This window comes from Coturnix japonica, chromosome 15 (genome assembly GCF_054131305.1).
Source record: "Coturnix japonica strain WE chromosome 15, WE-NBRP24, whole genome shotgun sequence".
Lineage (NCBI taxonomy): Eukaryota > Metazoa > Chordata > Aves > Galliformes > Phasianidae > Coturnix > Coturnix japonica.
This window is the reverse complement of record NC_140677.1, coordinates 17,030,919-17,054,071: the sequence shown is the minus strand read 5'-3', so window position 1 is coordinate 17,054,071 and position 23,153 is coordinate 17,030,919. Positions and strand designations below refer to the sequence as shown.

The window sequence follows — 23,153 nt, the reverse complement described above, 5'->3', positions numbered from 1 at the left end:
GTCCAAATACATCGGGCCAAAGTTGATTGCAGTTTTGTTTACTCAGTACGGGGGACTCTCAAATTATCCACGCTGTGGACTGGCTTTTCCTTAGGACTGTGTCACAGAAATCCTACTTGCCTCTTCCCAGCTGCTTTGCGTCCTCTTGGTCGTGGTCACGTAATGGGTCTGTGGGTCCAGCGCTAATTGCTAACACGGAGAAACAATATTTGAACAGCGTTTATGTGCATCGTGTCCTGTAGGGCAAGGAAACGTGCGGAGCTGTGGGGGAAAGGCAGCGTCCTGCGGGCACTGGAGGGCAGAGAGGAGCCCTCTGTGCTGAGCAGTGCTGGCAGCACAACTTGCTGGAGGTTCATTTGAGCTGCGCTGATGAGTGAGATGGAGATATGGCCGTGGCTGTGTGGCAATGGAAGGTACTGCAGATACATGGAATGCCAGGGTAACTGAGTGAGCAGCGTAGTGAAAGGGTGTCATGGTTTAATAATTTTGTAATTTTGCTATCAGTATTTTTCGTTTAAACCGTGACAAAGGGGAGATGGAGCTGCTTGGCACTGAAAGGAGGAAAGAATTGAGACACTATGGGTAGAGCTAATACTCAGGAAAGATTTGGGAGCAACGTGGGCAGGCTGCTAAGGGTAGATGCACTCAAGCAAATTACGCCACATGGAAAGAAATTTCCCACCCCACTGCCTGGGGATGAGCAGTCGTTCCATGCTGACAATTAAGAAAGGGATCTGCTCTAATTGTAAATGGGAACATTGCGTGTGGAACCAAGATTGTTTTGGTTTTCAGTGCTTTGCTCCTCTTCTTGTTTTCTTTTCATTATCCTTCTCAGCTCTTCTTAAAGTACAGTTGTACCCTGGAGACTGGGAAGAGCCTGGTGTGCATGGTGTGTGCTATTGACTTAGCAGCATTGCAAATAACAGCTGCTTGGTTTTCTGAAGTTTGTCTGCGTTGGCAGCAGCCACGTGCCGTCCTTTTTAGCTTATTATCTAACAGGTGACATCCTAAAGATATGCTTTGCATCCACAACGTGGTACATGTGGTATTTAGTGACAGCAGCTTGTGATTCAGCGAGAAATATGAAAGACTGCTATCAGAATTATCACAAAGGAGCACTCGTGTGGCAAAAGGACACATACAGCAAGAAGGGAGAAATACTTGGAAGCTGCCAAGACTTTAACTCAGTTATCCATTTAGTGATGGAGGAAATGATAGGCCATAAGGAGCCAGGAAAGCTTGTCTGTAGGAAAACCATTACGTGCTCCATTGCTTCTGTGGGCTCACTGGGACATGGAAGCAGAACTGAAACACAGATTGTGTTCATTTACTTGTTTAGGTAGTCAGCAGATAACCCTTACAAGTCAGTTACCGATGTCTTTTCTTTCTACAAGCAGTTTTTAATATGAATTTTCAAGTTTATATTTTTCACTGTATTCTTTTGTGCAGTGATCCAATTAAGTAGCAGCCCAGGTGCTGAATTGCAGTGGTAAGGAAGCTATTGTATGCCTTGTATAAGATATAATACATATGAGGTGTTTTGTGTACCCAGACCAAGCACATTGTTTTTACATGAGACTCCAGTTTTAAATAGGATGAGTACTGGCTTTTCTTCCCCAGTATGGGTACTAAAATGGTGTATCTTTGTTTACTTACTGGGAGATGACTTAATATAGCTCTTAGGCAGACATCAAAGTGTTTAAGTAAAAGCGGCATCTGAACTGTTGCAGAAAGTTGAGTTTATTTATTTAAACAACAAAACTCAGGCAAAGGCCAAAAGTTACAGTTTGCTGTTAACGTTTTATCTTGTGGATGGAAAAGGAAAGAGTTAAAATTGGTATTAAACAGTACATCATCCCACCTTCAGTTACCAATACAACTTTTCCTGTAACCCATGGCTCTCTTAACATCCCTTTACTCTTCAGCGGGCCTTGCTGTTAATAAGCTTTTCCCATACTTTTGTATCTATTCTGGTTGGGGATGCCAGAGCTACTGTGGAGCTTTAAATGCTTAAGTGGTCTGGAAGGAAGGAAAGGAGGAAGGAAGGAAGGAAGGAAGGGAGACAGTTAAAAGCAGTTTGTGGTTTCGTTTTCCTGCTTTTGGCAATCTTAGCCTGAGCTTTCACATTACAGTGGGGCAAACGCCTTTAATTAAGTTTGATGAGGTTTGCTCCTTTCTAATCTCTCATTCTCAGTCATTCATTATTCAGCACGCCCTGTAGGTACCTCGCAGGCACTCAGTTGTGCCGAGTTCATCTCTTTATTGCAGAGATGAGAGGTGCTTTCGTAAGCACGGATCCCTCTGTGACTTCACTGTTTGTTTTCAGTTATTATGCCACAGAAAGTCTTGACTAAGGGGATGTTTATTGGTAGTTCATACTTACCATTGGTGCTGGAAGCAGACTAAAGATGTCTGTGGCCCTCAGGGTAAAATACGGCTTCTCAGAAAATTAAAAAAAAAAAAAAAAAGAAAAAGAAAAGAAGAAAAGCAAGAAGCAGTGAGGAGGGCTGGATCTGCTCCTGCAACTCAGAGAGCACTAATGATCAAAACTTCTGGCTCCCAAGTCTTGTGTCCTTTTACTCTAAAAGCCTTGATTAAAAGCATGCATCTAGGAACTGAATGCAGATTTCATCTGGGGGGCTCTGAGCAGCACATTTCCAGTGTGCATGAATGATGATACAGTTCTCTTGGCTAATGGATGTTGTAGCTTTCCAGATACTTGCAGGGTTAGGTCACAGTGCTGGCGGCGTTACAGAGGTCTGGCTTGAAGGGCTGTGTCTGCGAGAGGCTCTTACTTACTCTGCATAATCTGTTCGTGTTTTTCAGCAGAGTGAAGAAAAGCTGCTCTCCAACTGCAGTGTTTATTAGGCCTTTTTGAGGGTTTCTTTTGTTTGTTTCAGTTAAATACACAATTCCTCTTTCTCCATTTTTCACTCCTTTAGTGCTCCTACAGAGATGTTAACCCAGGATGTTTGACAGAAGATAGAATTCCTTTCTTTGTTGTTGTTTTCTTCCTAAGCAGTGGCTGTTGCACTGTCTCTATGGTACCCACCAGTTTGCGTTCATGGAAGAGGCAGGAGATGTATACTGGTGAAGGTTCAGCTAGTGTTGTCATGTTGTTTTCTGTTTGGTTTTAAGACGTTGGTGTCTTTGGTTGCTCTCTGGGAAGCGTATCTCAAATTCCAGGAAATTTATGCTACCAAAGAAAATAAGTTTTGTGCACATAGTGCTATACCAGAAAGAGAACCTGAAATGCTCATAGAAGCATAGGATGGTCTGGGTTGGAAGGGATCACGCAGTTCCAACCCTGTGCTGTAGGCAGGGACACCTCCCTCCAGCCCAGGTTGCTCACAGCCCCATCCAGTCAGAGCTTGAGTGCTTCACTTGAATCACATACTCAGCAGGAGTGAGGATGGAGCTGCAGGTTGGGCTTGGTGTGCAGCTCCTCCTGAAGGACTCCAGTGGACTAGACTCACTCATTCGTGCTCATTACAACACTCTGCATAACCTGCTGGCAAAAATGGACTTGCAGGACCCAAGTAATATCTCCCGTCCAGTGTCTTTATTACTTGCTGGCTGTGTTTTTTCTCTTTGAATGCAGAATTCCAAGGCTTTTGTTAGAAGTACAAAAAGTACAAGGCAGGAGGAAAAGTGGTTCTTTGGAAATCAGTGGAGAGCGAGCTTCCAGGCAGCACTGACAGAAGGGAACTTAACCTTGCATATGCTGACAGACAGCTTGTAACACGTTGTGTGCCCATTGTGCCTGAGGAGACAGGGAGCACCGGTATCAGAAGCTGATCGTGGAAGAGGTGATTACTTCTTGGTTATTGCGGTTCCTAAACACACTGTATGAATTGCTGGGATCTCTTTGGCCACTCCCCTGCAATTTGATGCATGTGCATGAGGAAGGAGGTCACCTTTCCCCAAGCTTACTGGTTGTTCAGGAAAGGCTGTGACCTTTCTTGCAGTGCTGCATTATTCCTTTGGAGGAGCTCATACTCACGTGGTAAACCTGAGTGTAGTGATTGAGTCACGCTGACTAAATACTGGCCAATTCCTTGAGTGCTGCTGAGGAAGCGGAAGCTGCGAGCTGACATGCAGAAGGTGCACAGGACTCTGCTCAGTGCCAGGACCAGGCCTGGTGGCTGGCCTTTATCCCACACCTGCTAAGGTAGGGAAGGGGTGTCGCTTCATCCCTTTCACTGAAACGTTTTCCTCTTGTTGTGGAAGGAACTGTGTTATTGAATTGCTGAAGAAAGAAAACACCCTCAACTTCAACTTACTTCCCTTCCCTTGTCCAAGAAAAGCCTTCCTAGTTAGCCCTAAGTAATACAAGCGCAGGGGTAGCATCGTTTGCCTCCTTTATGCTCCCATTTCATAGTGTGATTTTATATTAATGTATTGTTCCCACACCTAGAGCTTCCCAACCAGCTGATAGCCAGCCTGCTGGAGTAGACTTTCTGTGCCATTACAGTGGCTTGTGCTGTCAGAAGTAACAAAGATTAGGGCTTCAGGTGATTTTTCTCCTTGTATGTGGTTTCAATGTCTGATATTTGTGATGGAAGTTAGTGAAGAGGGTTCTTTTGCACTCTTGTTTCAGGCTTGGTTTTGATAATATAAAGGTTTATCAAACAGCTTGGGAGTCTGGGGAAAAAGAACAAAGTGAATCAAACTTACTATTTCTTACCCAGCTTAAAAGAAGCAGCAGCTGACTTGGCTTCCTTATTCCCAAGTAGCAGTTGTGGAATATCAGAGATGACAACTTTGCCCCTAATGTTCCCTTTCCAAACAAGGGCATTTTGTGCTGTGTTCCAGAAGTTTGCCCTGGGAAGGTTGGAAGAGTTGGCACCTTCAGAAAAGGGTTTCCAGTGCTCATATTTGGAAAAGTTTGTCACACTAAATGTAGGGAAAGCATCAGTAATTTTTTTGGCCTGTAAGTGATGGGGAGGTGTCACCAGCTTGTACAAGAGCTGTAAATTCAGGCGGTTATGGGACTGCTGAGCATGCGGGAGAGGAGTGGAAACACGCCAGGCAGGAGAAACCCCAGGAGCATATCTTATCAGGCTGGACTTTTTCCATGCTATTGCAACACAAATAGTAAGAGATTTTATGATGCCATTCTCTGTTCCTGGGCTTGTTCTAACCCAGTAAAAGAAGTGTGGAAAAAAAAAAAAGGGAGAGGGAAAGAAGGAAATGGTAGTGACGTTTTTGGTTTTTGGGCTGTGTTTGTAGGATGCAATGAACCATTCTACATGTTCCATTACCTTTTAGTCCTTTCAGCATTCCGTTCTTAGAGTCATAGATTCATAGAGTGCCTTGGGTTGGAAGAGGCCTCAAGGATTAACAGGTTCTAAGCCCTCTGTAGCAGGCAATGCTGCTAGATCAAGTGCTTGATGAGGTTGATCAGGGACCCATCCAGCCTGGCCTTAAACACCTCTACAGACGGGCATCCACCGCTTCTGAGCAGCCTGTTCTTGGCATGGCAGTGTTTCCTCTTCCACTGCTTTGGTGTCACTTCCCACTTTGTGCAAGAGTCACGACTGCTTCTTTGCTCCTGAATTGTCCTAAAGGTGGCTTGCTGTTTGCAGCAAGGAAGAATTACAGCACATGGGAACCATGACAAGCAACACCTTCAGCTTCAGCATGAGTCCCTGATAGCTGCTGTGCACTGCGGGGAGGAGAGGAGCAGTCCCTTGTGTCACAGGTTTATATTCCAATGTGACATTGAAAACTAAGCGCTCACCCATCTCACCATCCCATGTTGGCATCGCTGCGAAGAAGTTTCAGTTTTCACTCTCTTCTCTCCATGTTTACTATAGTTAACAGTAACACGGTTGATTTTCTTTTCACACTGGGTCTGGTCAATAGCTCTCAATTTAAAAGCTTCTTGGAAGCTGATGTGGGTTTTACAGAATCTACTCTAGATGGTGTTGGACGCAGCTTCAACTTGCAGTAGGGTGCACTGGGATCCTTGATTTGTATATACTGAGGAGCACGGTCTGAATTGCTGTGGCCATCGTGGGTACTTGGTGCAAAACGGTGCTTCTAAAGCATCTTCCCAGAGGGGCCTTTTCTCAGTTGCAGTATTTTTGCAGTTTCTCCACCAGTTTGGATCAAATCACGCACTTAAGGGAAAACATGTTGGCTTTGATGCTTCCTAGCAGTAATACAGGTCATGAGTCCATGTGAAAATTGCCTTCAGGTCATAGCTGGTGGTTTATAGCAATTCATGACAGCAGCAGTTCTGACTTAAAGCTGGAGTGTCAGGATCTGTGTTCTGCTTTGCTGCAAAGACTGATTTCACCGTCTGTTATCTGAATGTCTCTTTTGGGCCTTAAGAGTTTAAAGAATGTTAATTGCTTCTCAGGTCAATGTCATTACATAATAATAAAAAAAAAAAAAAGCAAGTATATGCAGGATTGCTTAAAATGCAGTTCCCATCTGCTTGACCAAGCTAGTTAACAATCTACAAAGGCCAGCTCAGCCTGCTTTTCATTCCTTTTTCCATCATCTCTTTCTACTACCTTGTTAACTCTTTCCTTCTAATCCTTTCTCTGATTGCACTCGGTCAGCTGTTAGCAGGGAGTGCTGTTGCCTTTCCTTTTGAGTAATTCACCAAACAAGGGCTGGCATACAGCGAACTGCATTGCTGGAGGTGCTGCAAACCAGGCTGAAATCTGCTTTGTGTCAAGGAGCTCTTGAGAAGGAGGGAAGGCAAGTGAAAGTCACTGTGCTGCTTTAGGTGATTTGGATTCCTGCATTTCCTGTTGGTTTAACCCAAGCGACTCAGTGCTGTCATTTTGTAGTGGTAGGAATACATCTTTAAATATACTCATTCTGTGTAGTCATACAAGTGGCTCCAAAAGCAGTTATTCACTGTGCACTGCTTTCTCACGTGTCTCAGACCAGGTCTTCTGTTCTGTTATTTCCACCCAGGTGTGCCTCAGCACTGTTGTGAACAATGGCCCCGTTCTTACGGATATCTTTTAATTCATTTGAGCTGGGACCTGCACAGAATCAAGGGGAACAACTGCAGCCGTTCTGTGCTATCAAGATGAAGGAGGCATTGACGACAGGTAAGCATCCCGATGGTGGTGCTTTTTTGATTACAAATAAACTGTTGAGAAATACTGCAGTCCCTCTTAGCCAATATGTCCTGCTGTTCCTGTCATGCCGAGCACCTCAGCATGAGCCTTTCTTTTGGAACGGGAAAATTAACAACGGCTTGCTTCTACCCTCACTGCAGCAGCTGAAGCAGTTGAAGTATCACTTTTGTATGAGTTGAGTCATTAGTTTTATATGACATAAGTTTGCAAATATTAAATAAGATAAAGCATTGTTCTCTCCAGTTCTGCGAGCAACAGACTGCACTCACAAGGGCTCTGCAAGAGGGTGGTGTAGTGGAGTGTCATTAAAAAGGATATGAGAATACCCTTCTTTAGCGTACAGCTACATTAGTTTTATTGCCTTAGAGAATGGATAGTAATGACAAATATATTTGATTATTGTAGTAGCGGAATTACTTGCTTGGAATGATTTGCCTTCTGCAGACCACTTCTTCAAAGGTTTATAATAGCTTCAGGTATTTACCTAAAATACGCACTGCAACCAAACAGGATGAGAGAGAAGAGCCTGGGAATTGCTGTGTGGGTTAGTCCAAGCCTTCCAAATCCTGCCTTATGTTTCTAGGGCTTCACAAAATGCCAAAGAATACAGGGAAATCACAGAACCCCTTCCAGAAAATGCTGTCTAGCAAATGCATTGAGCTCCAAGGAGGTTCTTTCCTAGTCTGATGGCAGATGCTCTGAAGAAATGGTGTTCAAAGCACTGATTCTGTTAGAACGTGTGGAGGTGTGACAGTGGTCTAAATAAACGCCCTTCACAACTTGTCAGCTTATGTCTCTTTCTGACAGGTGGAGTTGTCCCACTGTTTCTCCTCTCTGCTTGCACCGATCTTTGAAGTAGTAAAAGATGGGGGAGAAGGGTGCTGTGATCCTCAGAGCAGAGACTAGTTGGGGGTGGGAGGTGCTAAGGAAAAGAAACTGATGCTCCTGTTGCCAGTTTGATGAGGTCTGGAATAACTTCAGTTGGGTTTGCATAATGAAGCATGATTGAGGAAATTTGTTATATAAGAAGAAAATAATTTCCTGATGATTAAGCCAATTTACAAATGTGAAAAGGAATTTGAAGCCACTAGCGTTAGCAGAGAAGTAATGGAAACCTGAATTCAGGAAGGGCAGGAGCAGTGCTTTTAAAGGCTGTTCATTGCTCAGACTGAAGTGTTCAATTACAGGCAGATACTGTGATCTGTGACAAATAAGAGTTGTCTCATTCTTCCTTCATTAAGTGAATGAAAATTTGATGTCTAATTATAGGCAGCAGATCAAACTGCAGCTCCTTGCGGAAGGGTCCAGCTATTTAATTTGCTTTGCTGCTGCCTTGATAGCGTAAGAACAGATTGCACTCTTACAGGAGGGAAAAATATCATTCAGAGCTGAAGAGGCGTTTAGAAAGCAATTTATTGCAGCAAATAGTCCTGATAAGCAGCAGAAAATTGTACAGAACGTACAAAATGGTTTTCCAGTCACCTGAGTACAGACGGGGACTAATTGGCTTAGGAGCACATCAGAGAAAGGCTGTGGAGGTGGCATCAGTGTACCAGACATTGCATTGGAAAAACTGGATGTCGTCGTTTAGAAGGCAGTAAGTGTCATTTGGGATGTGTCAGTAGGTTACTGAGATGGCCAGGTGTAGAGATACACTGATGCCTGTTATAAATAGGGACAGAAAACAGCTGGTTGGTACACTAAACTGAAGACAAGAAGAAATGAAGTGAACAAATGTCCTTACTCATTAACTACATGGGGTCTGTATGTGCTGTATGTACCTCTGCACATAGGGCCCTCTGATGCTCCTTAAAATGCGATGAGTACAGTGTCAATGAGAAGGACTTGTTTATGAATAGAAGGCCCTGCTTGCCTGGTTGAGCTTTCCCTTCTGGTTTTACAGTTTCTCTCCATTTTTAATGTGTCTTTCAGAGAGAGGAAAGACTCTGGTTCAGAGGAAACCCACCATGTATCCGGAATGGAAGTCTACTTTTGATGCCCACATTTATGAAGGACGCGTGATTCAGATTGTTCTCATGAAAGCAGCAGAAGAGCCAATATCTGAAGTGACTGTAGGTGTGTCTGTGCTGGCAGAGCGCTGCAAGAAGGGCAATGGCAAAGCAGAGTTCTGGGTAAGGGAAAAGGTTGATTCCTTAAACTTGCTGACCTGGTTCTGCTTCTTCTGCTTCCCATCTTTTATGAAAGCCTCAGGTTAAGAAGCAGTGATTACTGAGCCTAGGCAAGGAAGGCACTTGTATTTCTCTGGGGGCTTTGTAACGGTGTTGGTCAGTAGGATTTGCTGGAGAAGTCACATGTAACAGTTTGAGGGGAAAAAGCAAAATACGTTTTGGTGCCGTTGCTGTTTTCCTGGTGGCATGCGGCAGCATTTGGTGTATCTGTGGTTTGTGCTGTCAATAATGTTATTCACTGCTGTACAGACTTTTAAAACTGAATCCCTTTGCAAATTGAATTTACTGAAAGTGAAAAAAGATGCTGATGAAATTCAGAAGAGGGAAGAGAGTGTGTTAAAACAGTGAACTGTGACTGCACTGAGCTCCTGGGCCGACATCAAAGCAGTGCAGCGTGCTAGGAAAAACAACAGGATAAAAGCACCTGGCTCAGCTGCAGCTGTGAGATATGGAATAGGGTCACAATCCAGTAGTTACTGAACGCTGTGCTTTGGTTGCCTGGAGAGCAGTGTGAGCTCATGGGACTTTCAGTCTACCACATACTTCACTTTTGGTATCTTTCTTTCCACAGCTTGACCTGCAACCTCAGGGGAAGGTGCTGATGGCTGTGCAATACTACTTAGAAGATGCAGGTAATGTCAGCTGGTTGGATTTTATTTCCAGTTCTGTAAAACATGGGATGTAGCTTACAAAAAAACCCAACCCCTGGGATACTGAGTAGTTTTCTGATCTTATTAATTCATCTTGTGGGGATTTTTATTAGTTTTATAAGGGTGTTCTTCGCTTTGGTGGAGTCACGGGTGCCACATTTGTGAGCTTGTAAATGCCTTCATACTCTGTAGTACTGCAGCATTCAGGCACCCTGGGGCCTTTAATCTGACTGTCCTCATGTTTTGACTGAATAGAAAAGTACTGAGTTCCTGTTTTAAGCATGAAGAAGTTAAAAATGTCTTGTTCTAATTTGTGTGGTAAACATGTTCTTTGTGGATTGGGGAAGTAGGTCACATTTTCCTGGGATTTCAGCTGTAATGCTCGTTAGTCATGGAAATCAATTGCAGCAATGAGTGAATGGTTAAATGCCAAATGCAAATCGTATTAATGTTCTGCTGTATCAGTTGAAGAAGTTAACAGGCAGTATGGGTTAGAAATCTGCACACAGTGGGACAGAGGAGAGGAGAGGAGAGGAGAGGAGAGGAGAGGAGAGGAGAGGAGAGGAGAGGAGAGGAGAGGAGAGGAGAGGAGAGGAGAGGAGAGGAGAGGAGAGGAGAGGAGAGGAGAGAGCTGGTTATGAGAGCGGGAAGCTTTAGGTACGCCAACAGAAACAAATATTCTAGCAGGGGTTTGTGTAACTTTCCTGAAGGAAATGATGTAAACCTCACATCTTGCATAACTGTCTAGTACTAGAAGTCACAAAACCTTTGTTTATTGGGAATCACTGATCTGTCATTTTAGCTTATCCGTCTTAGTTGGTGTAATGCTGTGTTAATAAATAATCAGTGGAAAGGGAGTAAGCAGGAAGTTTGAAAGCATTGCTGTGGGTTTGATGGGGATTTTGGTCTGGGGTTGGGTGTTTTTGTTTGTTTTTGTGTATGGCTGTTTTGTTTTGTTTTTTTTCCAAATAGATGCAGGTTTCTTAGTTCAACTCTCATGGAACAAGTCGATTCTGAAGGTCTTTTGTACCATATGTGCAATCTGCTTGGCAGCTTCTGGAAGGGCTGCTAAAGATAGATGGTGATATGCAGGAGGTGGCACTGCAGCGTCTCAGAGTTGTTGTTTTAGCTCTGCAGTGGCAAAAAGAACACAACCCAGAAGCTGCCTGCTGTCTTGTTACTTTGTTCTCCTTTGTGAAGTGTTTATTCTTTAAAGAAATATTTAAAACAATAGATGTGTTGGTGAATCTGAAGAACCATATGCAGGTTGGAATCTGTTTATGCACCAGCGATATTCTGTTTGACATTCAAACTGTTGTGGACCATCATGTTAGGAAACTTTTGTCTTGGACTTCATCATTTCTTTCCCATCCAAGGCAGCTTCATGGGGTACTGATGATGAGGCTCCATCTGTTCAGCAAGGCGTACAGAAATCTGTTTGTCCAGAGAGCTTAAATGTCTCTCAGCCAAAGAGAAAACCTGCTTGTTCAGGTTTGGAAAATGCAAAAGATGGCTTGAAAGGAAAGAGAAATACCTGGCAATGTTAATATTCAGCCTGTAAGTGAATCACAATGATCGCAAACCCCAGAGTAGTTCAGCATAGCAAATTTGTGTTACAAAAGCACGGACTTCCTGGAAGCTTGTACTTCTGTGGATGTTTTTGTACAGAGGTGTAAAGCAGACCCCTCTGAGACCTGATTAGAGACAGTTTGTACCAGGAAGGTCTCCTCTGCAAGAAGCGAGATTTCTTTTTGTAATGATTACCCCGTGAGATTAATGTTTTTCTTGGCCTGAAGGGCACACTTAACTTTCAAACAGGGCCAAGTGCAAGGCAGCAGAACTGCAGAAAGACCTTCTCCCTTCAGATTACAAACAAAATCATGGAACGAACAGAAAAATGAACTCTGAGGATGATGTTTTTCTATTCCTTCTCTTCAAAACGCAAGTAGGGTTTTTCTGAAGGCTGTTTTCTTTTGTAACTTAGGAGGTTGAACTGAGACAACCTGACGTCTCGCCTTGAGGTTCATTGCGCTTCAGCAGAGTCCCAGCGGTGCTGTTTAGGAGCTCAGCAGATGCTCCTCAGGCTGTGGTTTGCCTGCTGTGTTGCTGGCTGCAGTCAGGCCTGGTGCTGCAGTTGGGTGCAGTGCACACTGCTATGGCTGCAGCACCTCTGCAGGAGTGTGACATTTGCTCTCAGTTGTGCTTAAGGAGCACATGGCACAGGGGAGCATGGGGTTTTTTGTCACATCAACTGCAAGTTTTGAGGAGGATCCTTGGAATAGAAAAGCAGTGTGCCACTGATAAATATTAACCATTGCTCTCAACAGAGGAAGTAGATGATAGTTAATGGTGTGTGCTGTGTTCAGAATGATTATGATGGGATCAGGCTGCTGCTGCAGCAGAGGTCACCTGGATTCTAGTTGCTGATTCAGCTCCATGGCTCTGGTTTTACCAGCACAGCACAAGCGTGTCACCTCGGGGAGTGCTGGCTTGGAGAGTTTCTTCCTCTTTCACTACCTCCATGCTGCTGTTGGAAAATATCCTTCCTTGCAGTGCTGTGTTGGCAATGGGAAAAGTTCTTTTTGGCTTTTGTGTTGCTGCATGGTTGTGGAACATCCCACCCAGCACAAGGCAGCCTCATTAGCCTAAACTTTGCAGCACTTCCTCCCTGTAAGCCATGGCTGTGTTATTCCACAATGAGACCCTCAATCTGCTGACCAGAACCGATGTGGTTAGCAATGCACTTGTGCCTGTGATTGATTGAAGCTTCTGTCTTTCCCTGCTGGGTGACGACTGTCTCTCATCGGCTCCTTTCTGTCCAGAAGAGATGTGTCCTACCAATTAGGAACCAATTTATTTATTTATGTGCTTTGCCCTTGTTGGACTGAATGTCTGTAAGGATGACGGGGGTGTAAATTTGAAATACAAGCTGGAAACAGAAGAGGAAACAATATTTTGGAGAAACAAATATTAGACTTGGGTAATGACTTAGAGTTAAAAGTATGTCTTCTTGTCTGCCTCCTTCTCCCCTTAGATTGCAGACAGTCCATGAGGGAAGAAGAGGGAACAGTAACTATCAACAGGAGAGGAGCAATCAAGCAAGCAAAAATCCACTACATCAAAAATCATGAATTTATCGCTACCTTCTTTGGACAGCCCACGTTTTGTTCTGTCTGCAAAGACTTCGTGTGGTAAGGAGAAAGTGCTAAACTTCTTTCACCCCCAAGAGGGTAAATAACTATTAAATTGCCCTCATGTATATTGAAATAAAGCATAGACATAAATTCATTAGTAATGCAAGCCGGAAAGCATATACTGTCTCAGTCTTTGAGATGCGAATTAGCCAATAGCAGAATAAAGACCCATCAGGATCGAGAAGCTGAATCAGGTTGGTGGGAAAGTCATTCTAATAGTAAGCCAAATCAGGAGGAATTTCCGTGTGATGGAAGCTTTGGTTTTTTCCTGCGTTCTCCTGCTAATGTGACGGTCTTTCAGAACTCACTGCCTTTCTTTCTAAGCCTTGCCTTCCTAAGGCAGAGGGTTCTGAATACCAGAACTTCAACTGGTTTGTTAATGGGGACAAATATTCCAATGAATGAGGAAATTGGATGACATGATGAAAAGAGGAAAAAACCCCAAAGTTGTATTCTAGCAAGCACGTGCTTATATGATTTCCTTCTCTATCATTTGTTTTTCAGGGGACTGAACAAACAAGGATACAAATGTAGGCGTAAGTTGAGTTTTGTCTTTTTATTGTATCACTTCCTACATTATTTTATAGTCCAATTGATTTTATAGATCCAGTAGTTACTATGGAAAAAAGAAGTCCTGTCAATTTGCCCACACATCTGCTAATGTTAAACACAAACCTTGTGTGGTGAGCTCAGAGCTGTCGAGTTGTGATTCCTACCTGAAATTTTAGCGCCAGGATTTAACTCTTCTGATGTGTGTGTTGTGCACTGGAGGGGCTGCACTCGTACATGACAGCTGCTTTTGTGGAACCTTTTCTAAAATGAATTACAGTGACTGATGGATTTTACAGCAGAATTCAGAAGTACTTCAGAACTTAGCACAGATCTCTGTGCATTATTCAAAGCAGCAGAGCAGGTACCAAAGAGGATCAGAAGCCTGATACTGTCCTCGTGTTCTCAAATTCTGGTGGCATTGTCTAATGGAGACAGATTTTGTTTAGGAATAGAGGCTGTGATAAAAGAGAATGGAAGGGAAATGACTTTAAAAGGAGCATCATGATAGAAATGGTTTTGGTACATGGCACGATTGTTTGTTTTCATGTTGTGCTATGAAATGCAAACACCTCATTGTATGTATTTATTATCTGAAGAAATCCTTTCTTTGTTCCCCTTTGTACATGTTATGAAGAATGCAACGCTGCTATTCATAAGAAATGTATTGATAAAATCATTGGGAGGTGTACCGGTACCGCAGCCAACAGCAGAGACACAATGGTAAGAGCTGGAACTGTATCCTTGGAGTGTAACTAAATAGTCCTGAACTAACAAAACCCAAATAGAAACAGGCAGGTCCGTTCTGGGCAGTATTTGGCTGTGTATGTATATTATGTAGCTTCATATTCACTGCTGGCACAGTAAGATGTAAAGAGATGCTGAAAGCATGTTTTCATTCAGTAACTGCCCAGTTGGGCTGGGATATGTACCCAAATTGTTACATGCATAACGTTAAGATCCTGGCTATCCAGGATAAAGTTGTTGTAGCTTTGTAATTTCCAAGCTATTTTCTATAGGAAGCTGGTCCTCTTTTGGGTCCGGTGCCTCACCCATCTCTCTGCCCACAGTTCCAGAAGGAGCGTTTCAACATTGACATGCCTCACCGCTTCAAAGTTTACAACTACATGAGCCCTACGTTCTGTGACCACTGCGGCAGCCTGCTCTGGGGGCTGGTCAAGCAAGGACTCAAATGTGAAGGTATGGAGAAAGAGGGAGGGCAGCTGGGACCTCACACTGCTTGTCCAGTGGGATCGTTTTCTCTCTGCCCCCAGCTAGAGATTAGCTGTCACCACACACTGTGCATTCGTGTGTTATGCACAATGAGATTCATCATCCACGGGTTGTTTAAGTGGCTTTTTAGTAAAGGGGGACAGCAAGGAGCTTGGCTTGTGTGACAGCTCAGCTGAGCTGAGCATCACATGCAATTAGAAGACTTGCGATGGAGATGTAATCTGGAGCATAATCAAAAGTGCTACTGGAGGTAGCTGAAATCTGGTTAGTCTGACTCAAGTTGGCACCTGAAGTGTAGCTGAAGTGTTCACAATGTGTTCACAATGTGTTCACAAATACCGTTTTTTTATTCTGTCCCAAAAATGTAAGATCTTCATTGGAACAGACTTTAAGAAGAGAAAATGATGGAAACCACCTCTTTTTTTAATGGTATTTTTGTAGCCTTTGATGTGTTAAAGATAAAAATCATAACTTCCATTTGTAATCATAGATTAATGTATAATCTGGGCTTGCTGTAATGCATATGAGCTGCACTGAGGATAAAGGTGTTTTGTTGTAATCTCAGATGTTATTTTCCTGGTGTTTGTACGACTGTCCTTCAATTTGTTTTAGAATGTGCAATGAATGTGCATCATAAATGCCAAAAGAAGGTGGCCAACCTGTGTGGAATTAACCAGAAGTTGTTAGCTGAAGCTTTAACTCAAGTCAGCCAGGTATGTTTTATTGCCCTTTGTCACGCAATTAGTTCTTAGAGCATTTTTGGCTTCTATTTTTACTTCATCTATTCCATTTTGCTTTCACTGGGAATGGAAGTTTGGAATGAAGGGAATGTAAACAACTTCTTAATTTGGCCCTAAGGGGAGTAACAGTGATGTCAGCAACATGGGGGTGAAGCTGAGGAGAGAAACATCCTTCCTGACAAGGAATCCTGAAAGGAGTGCTCTCCCTGGGATGCACCTTGACTCTTTGGCAGTGCTGGGGTTGTTTTCTCCCCTTTGGTTAATTGCATTCAAAGGGTGGGAGCACAAAGCTGGAATCTGTTTTTCTTGTGCTTCAACTTAGGAATTTCCCTTGAACGCTAAAATTACGTGAGGAGAAATAGACCAAATCATTTCAGTTTTTATTAATCTGATACATACACAAAGGAAATGCCCCTGGAATTAATACTGGCCCCATAGCTTACGTTGTTAGTGTCATGCTGCAACGTGGCTGTCTCTTGTGCATGGACTGTTGACTTCTGTCTTTGAAATGAAGATTCGAACACAAGCTCTGAAATAAAACATGAAAATATATCACAGAAGCTGACAGTGTCTCCTCTCAGCTGAGGCATTCCTGAGCTTTAGAGGATATTTACTTTGGAAACAGTGGGAGCTGTTACACCGGCATTCACGACACAGAAAAATTGGTAGAACTAAAAATTGGTAGAATTAAAAAGAAAAGATCACACTGCCATCATGTTGCATTTACCAGCTGTTGTTGTAGAGGCTGATGGAGTATCAATGCCAGCAGAGCTTAAGGTGTTCCCTTCCTCCTCAGAAATCCTCGCGAAGGTCTGATTCTGGATCTGTAGAAAATGTTGGTGTTTACCAAGATTTTGATAAGAAACCTCGAGGTCCAGGGGGGGATACAACAGGTGAGAAAAGCAGCAGCATTTTCCTCCAGCTGTTTACCCACCAGGCTGCACAAACTGCTTGTTTCTGTTACTCATTCTTGCCTTCTGTTAGATGATTTTTTTGAACAGGCATTGTTAAAAGATATACACATAATTTTTACCTGCAAAATGCTTGATAACCTCTTGACAAAGAGTGGTGTTTTTTAGTCCATGAGCAAACCCACCTTTCTGCAAAACATGTCTGTGTTCACTTGTGGTGGGAGGGGGCAGCACGTTGCTCTGACACCTCTCCCCTTCCTGTGGGCAAAATGTCCCGTACACTGTTAACCATCTTCATTTGTACCCAGTCTGTCATAAACCTTTGTGCAGTGACAACTGCTGTCAATTGTAGGATTCAGGAGCCAGAGCACTGGCTGAGATTGAACAGCTGAGATAGGATTCCCAGTGCTGCTTTAATTATCTCCACAGGTTCAGAGTAAGGGTTTATTTGTTCTAGCAGTTTATATGTCTGGGTATAGTAACTTATGATCATTTATTCAGAGGTAAGTGTAACAGCTGGGAATCTCTGTTGCAGTGCCCAGTGATAAAGTTAGGGTCTGCTGTTTTCATGATGTATGTGTTGCTTAAACCCAGCATCAAAAATGATCACAGGTTCCAATCCAACATTATCAAATGTTCTTCAGTTATTTAAACTTATTGTAAACTACGTGATTTGACCTTCATGGTTACATTGGCCACTGTCCCTGCAGCAAATGAACTGAAATAGCTTGTCACTGCATTGAAATGCTGTGTCACTGATTCCTAGCAGGGGATCTAAGTCATGCAGTTTTTCTAAATATACTGAACTTTAACCTCCCTCTTTCTATTAGCAGATAACAGCCAATATGACAAACTCTGGGAGGGAAGCACTGCCAAGACAGCGCCACGAATTGCAAGCAGGAGGAAATTCAATATAGACAGCTTTGTCTTCCATAAAGTATTGGGGAAAGGAAGTTTTGGAAAGGTATGTAGCAAACTTACAGAGCTTAAACTGACAGTCTTGCTTGATCTCGGCCGTATTATGGGCTATTTCCATTCACCAGAACTGTCTTGCAGCCACTCAAATAGGTAATATTTTAACAGAACAGAGTATAGCCATCCCTGCTAAAGGCATGAGAAGTTCTTTGCCTAAATCTGCCTGAACTCAGAAGAGATTCATAATACACAACAGGTCTTGAATTACTTAATATTCAGTTTAGAGGAGTTGCCTGTTTTCCAGAAGGATAATTCATGCTCATATGCTTTGTACAGAAATGGACTCAGAGCGGTGAGAGGGGATACATGGGAGGGCGATGTCACCTTCCACTCCTGTCTGCCTCTGCTCTGTGTGTCCAGCAGCGATGTGACCTCTTCAGGGTCTGTCCTCTGCTGGCTGTGAAACTCCAGTGAAGAAACAGGCATCTATTTGTGTTACCACAGGACAGACAAACTGCCCTGACAGCTGCTCTGCCTGTGTTATGTGCTCTTTGTACCTTATTTCCTCTTAGCTACGCCCAGCAGCTTCACCTTCCCAAATCTCTCCCACCTTTCCCAGTTATGTGGTTGTTTAGTTGTCATGGTGCTTGCTGTAAATGCCCTTGACTTTCCCTTAATTGATACCATCAGCAGCAGCCTTTCCTACAGCAGTCTTTTCCTGCTGTAATCTCATCTTTTGTTTTGTTTGTAGGTACTGCTTGCTGAGCTAAAAGGGAAGAATGAGTTCTTTGCTATCAAAGCTCTGAAGAAAGACGTGGTGCTGATTGACGATGATGTGGAATGTACCATGGTGGAGAAGCGGGTCCTTGCACTTGCATGGGAAAATCCATTTCTCACACACCTTTATTGCACGTTCCAGACAAAGGTAAGGAAATAAAAACAAACTAACAGCAACAGCAGCACAACATGTGTAGCCTTTTAATGGGAGCTGTTACCAGCAGCCAAGTGAAAATGGCTGAGGGGGTTTAACTGTTGCTTCGTTCTTCTTGTGCTCCTCTGCAGTAGGTTCACAAGCCTTGTGGAAAGTAAAAGTGGGTGTGATACCCACAGAGAACAGAATGAGATCTGAGTAACATCTATGTAGTGTGGAGTAAGAGGCAGTTTAATGTAAAGCCTTGACCTTAGCTTTACCATCCTCAGTGAAGGGAGCAAAAATGACTCAGTAATGACAGACAGAAGTCAGTAACTGTTTAAATGTATATTTATATTAAATCTAGAAGCCCACAGAATGCAAGATGAGCTCTTCAGCTTTTATAAGATCAAGCTACTCAAATCTATACCTCATACACTCTTAGGGGTGCATGAAACAGGTAAATGTTTCAGGCTATGAGGAAAGTGGCCACTTGGTACCCAGGAGCCACGCTGCTACTTAACGTGTATGCAGTGACATCAGTGATGGTTCTGTTCTCTGATTATCTGCAAACAGGATCACCTCTTTTTTGTTATGGAGTTCCTGAATGGGGGAGACCTGATGTTTCACATACAAGACAAGGGGCGGTTTGATCTCTACAGAGCAACGTAAGTCCACAGTGCTTCAGTCCCAATCTCTATGAATGCTCGTAGTCTTTATGGTTTTACTGCTTCTGGTTCTAACATTTGCACAGCACTGTCGTGTTTTGCTTTAAGGGATGCCTGTACACGGAGATGCTAAGTAAACCACAACATAAGCCAGCAATGAAAAAATACAGCATTAGTGCCCTTTAAGAGAGTATGTGATGGGGAGGAAAAGAAATCCTAAGAAAATAAAACAGCATTGGTGGGGGCTGGGAGAATCTAGTAAATAACAGCACAGGAGGATAGGGTGCACTTCACACAAGATGTTAATAAAAATGGGAAGGTGCTTCGTGTGTGATTCTGTCAGTAACTTGTGACAAAGATACCAGAGCTGGAAACTTTAAAAGATGCAAAAATGTGTTATCCCAATTATAACACTTAGTTTTAGATCAGTTCTTTAACTACCTTGCCCAGCAGAATGCCTGGAATTGTGTTGTTGAATGAGTGCATGGGAGAATCTGAAACATAACAGCATAGGGTACCCAAAAGCACCGGTGCTATTTTATAGCTGGACAGGAAGATGGCTGGTGTTACTGTGTGTTGTACTGAGGAAATGCTCATTGGATTAAAGGCGTACATTCTCAAGGGAAGAGAAAGCATTCCTTAAATGCTTTCCTTGGTATCCTGGATTATCACCTCCTTTTTGAGACAGAAGCAGTGCTGCTTTTCAGCCTGTCTGCTACAACTGGGCAAGCATAGAAAGAGATTAGCATTGAGGTCTGTTTTGAATTCAGCCTTTAATGCCCCATCCCCCTTAAAGCAGTGCTGTATTAAGCTCCCAGTAACTGTATTTCAAAACTGTTTGCACATTTCTCTATAAATACGTGCTAAGCTATTAAAGAGCAGCAAAGGAACAGCATTCGCAATGGAAGAGGAATGAAGCATTAAAGCAAGTTGCTGTCCCCGTTGTTAGGCGTCACAGCTGCGAGGTGGAGGTTAACTCACAGATTATAACATCCATCTGTATAAATACAGGTCTGATGTTAAATATTGCTTTGCTCTTTCTGAGTGTTTAAAGGAACGTACAACGCTTCTCACTTCGTGAAGTTTTATGTCCGTTCTTTCGGCCAACTGCACTCTCTGATGTTTTAGCTGGGGGAGACAAACTAAACTAAAGGCTTTTTGGCTTTTTCAGGTTTTATGGAGCTGAAATTTTATGTGGGCTGCAGTTTCTTCACAGCAAAGGCATTATTTATAGGTGAGTGCCATCTAGTTCCAGCGTGGGAACTAGGAATTGCCCCGACATTTCATGCCTCTTTGAGTTACTGATTGATGTAACAAGTAAAGGCTGTCTGTCAGACATTTGATGTTATTCCAAGGGCATTAACATGCCTGAGATGAATTCTGTATCTTTGTGTCTTTTCCTTGGCAACCAGAATGCTGGAATGTTATTTATGTTACACAAAAGCAGTTTTTGTCTGTTATTTTTAAACCCTCCCTTCAAATCACGAGTCTTTCTAGTTCAGTGCCAATGGTGAGGGTCCCTGCGGGCATCAGCTCCAGCCAGCCCTGGGAAATCCATGAGGTTGGAAGTCTTCTGCTTTTGCCATCTATGTGAAACCATAGAATCGATGCTTCTGCCTCATCAGGTCTAAATATCAGGGACCAGATGCTCATCAGTTGCTTTTTACTGTAAATATCCACATTACAAGGGATCTTAAGTCTCTAAAGCACTGTTTGGTAACTACCTGTTCTGTTAAGTGCATCCCAAGATGTCCAATAGTGCCCATCCCCCTTTATTGCTGTAAAGAATCACCTGTTGCAGCATCCTGTTATCAGCAGGAAATCTTCCCATCCCAGACTTTGTAGAGCATTTCCAGACCTGCTTGTAAATTGTCCCTACATCACATCGGTGCCTCCTAGAGGGAGATTTCAGAGTATGGAATATTCTCAGAGCAGCATTACTAAGGGTACTTTTCTTTCCCATCTCACACAGGCAGTTTACCAGTATAATCTCAGAACCTAACTGCAGCAGTTTTAGGTAGCGATGCATGTCATTGAACCCTTTGCACCCTTATAGATGATTTTGGAGCTTGCAGACAGATAAGAGCAGTGTCCTGTGATACAATGAGCTTTCCCTGTCTCAGAAACTTACCTGGGTGAGCAGCAGCAGGTGTCCAAACACAGAAGGATTCGTGGTGCCTTGCATTAAAGCAGGGGCTCTTGGTTCTTACAGCAGCTCACTCACTCTTCTGGTTCATGCTGCAGCTCACCCTTGTGGCGGTGTAAGTAGCTGGAGAAAAGGCTGCCTTGTTCTCATGTAAAATCTGCTCTGTTCAAGTCTTTCTTGGTAAGGGCTGCTCTTCAGCCCGCCCTCCTCGGTATGTGCCTTTGCAGCCAGATGGACAAAAAACACATTGCAGTCAAAGGAAGGGAATGTAGCTTTTGGAAACTGCTGTTAAATAAAGGCTCCTGCTGCATGAGGAGTGCAGCTCTGAGAAGAGGCACAAAGAGGGCACATCTCAGCACACGAAGCTCCTTGTGCTGTAACTAGGAACGAGTCACAGGTGGAACTAAAATTGGGCAGGCTTTGAATGTTGGTGCTTGTGCCAAACACTCCAGGCATCTGACAGCCCTTCCCTTGAGTTCCGCACTCAGTGCAGCACTGCTGCTCTGCATGGTGAGGCGGTGGCTCACACCTTCCAGAGCACCACCATTGAGGGTGGTTCTGGGCATGGCAGCAGATGCTGAGGGTTGTATGATCACTTTGTGTGTGCACCTCAGCCTCTTCCTTACTCTGACAAGAGGAGTTCTCCTTTCTCCCTGCCATCTTCGAAGTACAGCAGTTCCAGTCTCACAGGCATTGTGTTGATTGGTGGTTATTTCCCTGAAAAGCCCCGTTGTGTGATGGGGGGGGGGGGGGGGGGAGCTGTTCTTATGGGGGAAACACACACATCTGAATATGAAAATGATTCACTTGTCTTTCGAAAGGGCCATTTATCTTTCATCCCCTTTTTGCAGAGACCTGAAACTGGACAATGTGATGCTCGATAAGGAAGGGCACATCAAAATAGCGGATTTTGGAATGTGCAAAGAAAACGTGGTTGGTGAGAACAAGGCCAGCACTTTCTGCGGGACCCCGGACTACATTGCTCCAGAGGTCAGTGCAGCACTGCCATGCACTGCATTGAGGGATTTAATGCACCTGTGTTGGAGTGGCCTCGGTGGTTATTGTTGGTTATTCCAGCCTTTAAAGAAAAACAGTTCAAATTTAAAAAGAGAAACGCCTAATTAGCATAAAATTAACATACAATTTGCATACAGTCTGATTAGCATAAGAAAAACATTCGATCCAAGTTCTTCTGTAGGAGGTTCTTAGTGTTTGTGAGTGTCCCCTCTCTGCACTTTACAAAACCTGCAGTTTTTTCTTCTGAAATGCAGGTTGTTCAGTTGTTGAAATCCATCACTTTCCCTTCTGCCTTCACAGCTGGCAGGCAGGGATTGTGCAAAGTGCATGTGTGCGCTGCAGTAACAAACAGGTGTGCACCCATCAGGTGAGCAGCCACAATTCAGAGCAAAAACTGCCCACCTCCCCCCAGAAAGCAGTTACTAAAGGTTCCTCTTAAACTCAGCTTCTGTTTTCCTGGCGTGCACTTCTGCCTTGTGCCAATTAGTCACATTTCTTCCCCCACACTCTTTTTGTGGAACAAGATTCTGCAAGGCTTGAAGTACACGTTCTCTGTGGACTGGTGGTCGTTTGGGGTCCTGCTGTACGAGATGCTCATTGGACAGTCCCCTTTCCATGGGGATGATGAAGATGAGTTGTTTGAGTCAATCCGAGTGGACACACCTCACTACCCACGCTGGATTACCAAGGAATCAAAAGATATATTAGAAAAGGTAAGTCTGTTAGCCTTGAGTGGGTCATCATAGTGTATTTCTTCTAAATAGGGGTGTTCCCTTACGTGTCCACTGCAGGGCAGGCAGAGAGCTGGGCTGTGCAGATGGAGGAGAGAAGGCTGCAGTGAGAGCTGAGAGCAGCCTGTCAGTATCTGAAGGGGCTGTAAGAAAGAAGGGGATGGAGCCTGTAGCTGGGTCTGCTGTGACAGGAC

At 43.6% G+C, this 23,153-nt stretch overlaps 1 protein-coding gene and 1 long non-coding RNA gene across 15 annotated transcripts in view; one reads left to right on the top strand and one right to left on the bottom strand.

Moving 5' to 3' along the window:
• The window catches only part of PRKCD (protein kinase C delta), a 42,417-nt gene that overhangs the window by 17,667 nt on the left and 1,597 nt on the right, over positions 1-23,153 (top strand). For 5 of the 14 annotated variants that reach the window (XM_085517125.1, XM_015874543.3, XM_015874541.3 and 2 more), the window contains exons 2-16: positions 6,937-7,076; positions 9,039-9,238; positions 9,867-9,927; positions 12,980-13,136; positions 13,644-13,675; positions 14,326-14,411; positions 14,759-14,888; positions 15,534-15,634; positions 16,458-16,554; positions 17,403-17,536; positions 18,239-18,412; positions 18,974-19,065; positions 20,237-20,299; positions 22,063-22,201; positions 22,753-22,941. In XM_085517125.1, the coding sequence (XP_085373251.1) occupies positions 6,962-7,076; positions 9,039-9,238; positions 9,867-9,927; positions 12,980-13,136; positions 13,644-13,675; positions 14,326-14,411; positions 14,759-14,888; positions 15,534-15,634; positions 16,458-16,554; positions 17,403-17,536; positions 18,239-18,412; positions 18,974-19,065; positions 20,237-20,299; positions 22,063-22,201; positions 22,753-22,941 (1,770 nt within the window). In that variant the 5' untranslated portion in view covers positions 6,937-6,961. Of the gene's footprint in view, positions 1-338; positions 414-3,972; positions 4,172-6,605; positions 6,743-6,936; positions 7,077-9,038; positions 9,239-9,866; positions 9,928-12,979; positions 13,137-13,643; positions 13,676-14,325; positions 14,412-14,758; positions 14,889-15,533; positions 15,635-16,457; positions 16,555-17,402; positions 17,537-18,238; positions 18,413-18,973; positions 19,066-20,236; positions 20,300-22,062; positions 22,202-22,752; positions 22,942-23,153 lie in introns of those variants that run through there. The other 9 variants (XM_085517131.1, XM_085517129.1, XM_015874545.3 and 6 more) reach the window with 6 other exon arrangements.
• Positions 16,023-16,520, bottom strand: LOC107319583 (uncharacterized). Its single transcript, XR_001557864.2, has 2 exons — positions 16,389-16,520; positions 16,023-16,190 (listed from the first exon to the last, which is right to left on the bottom strand). It is a non-coding gene; the product is annotated as an uncharacterized LOC107319583 (long non-coding RNA).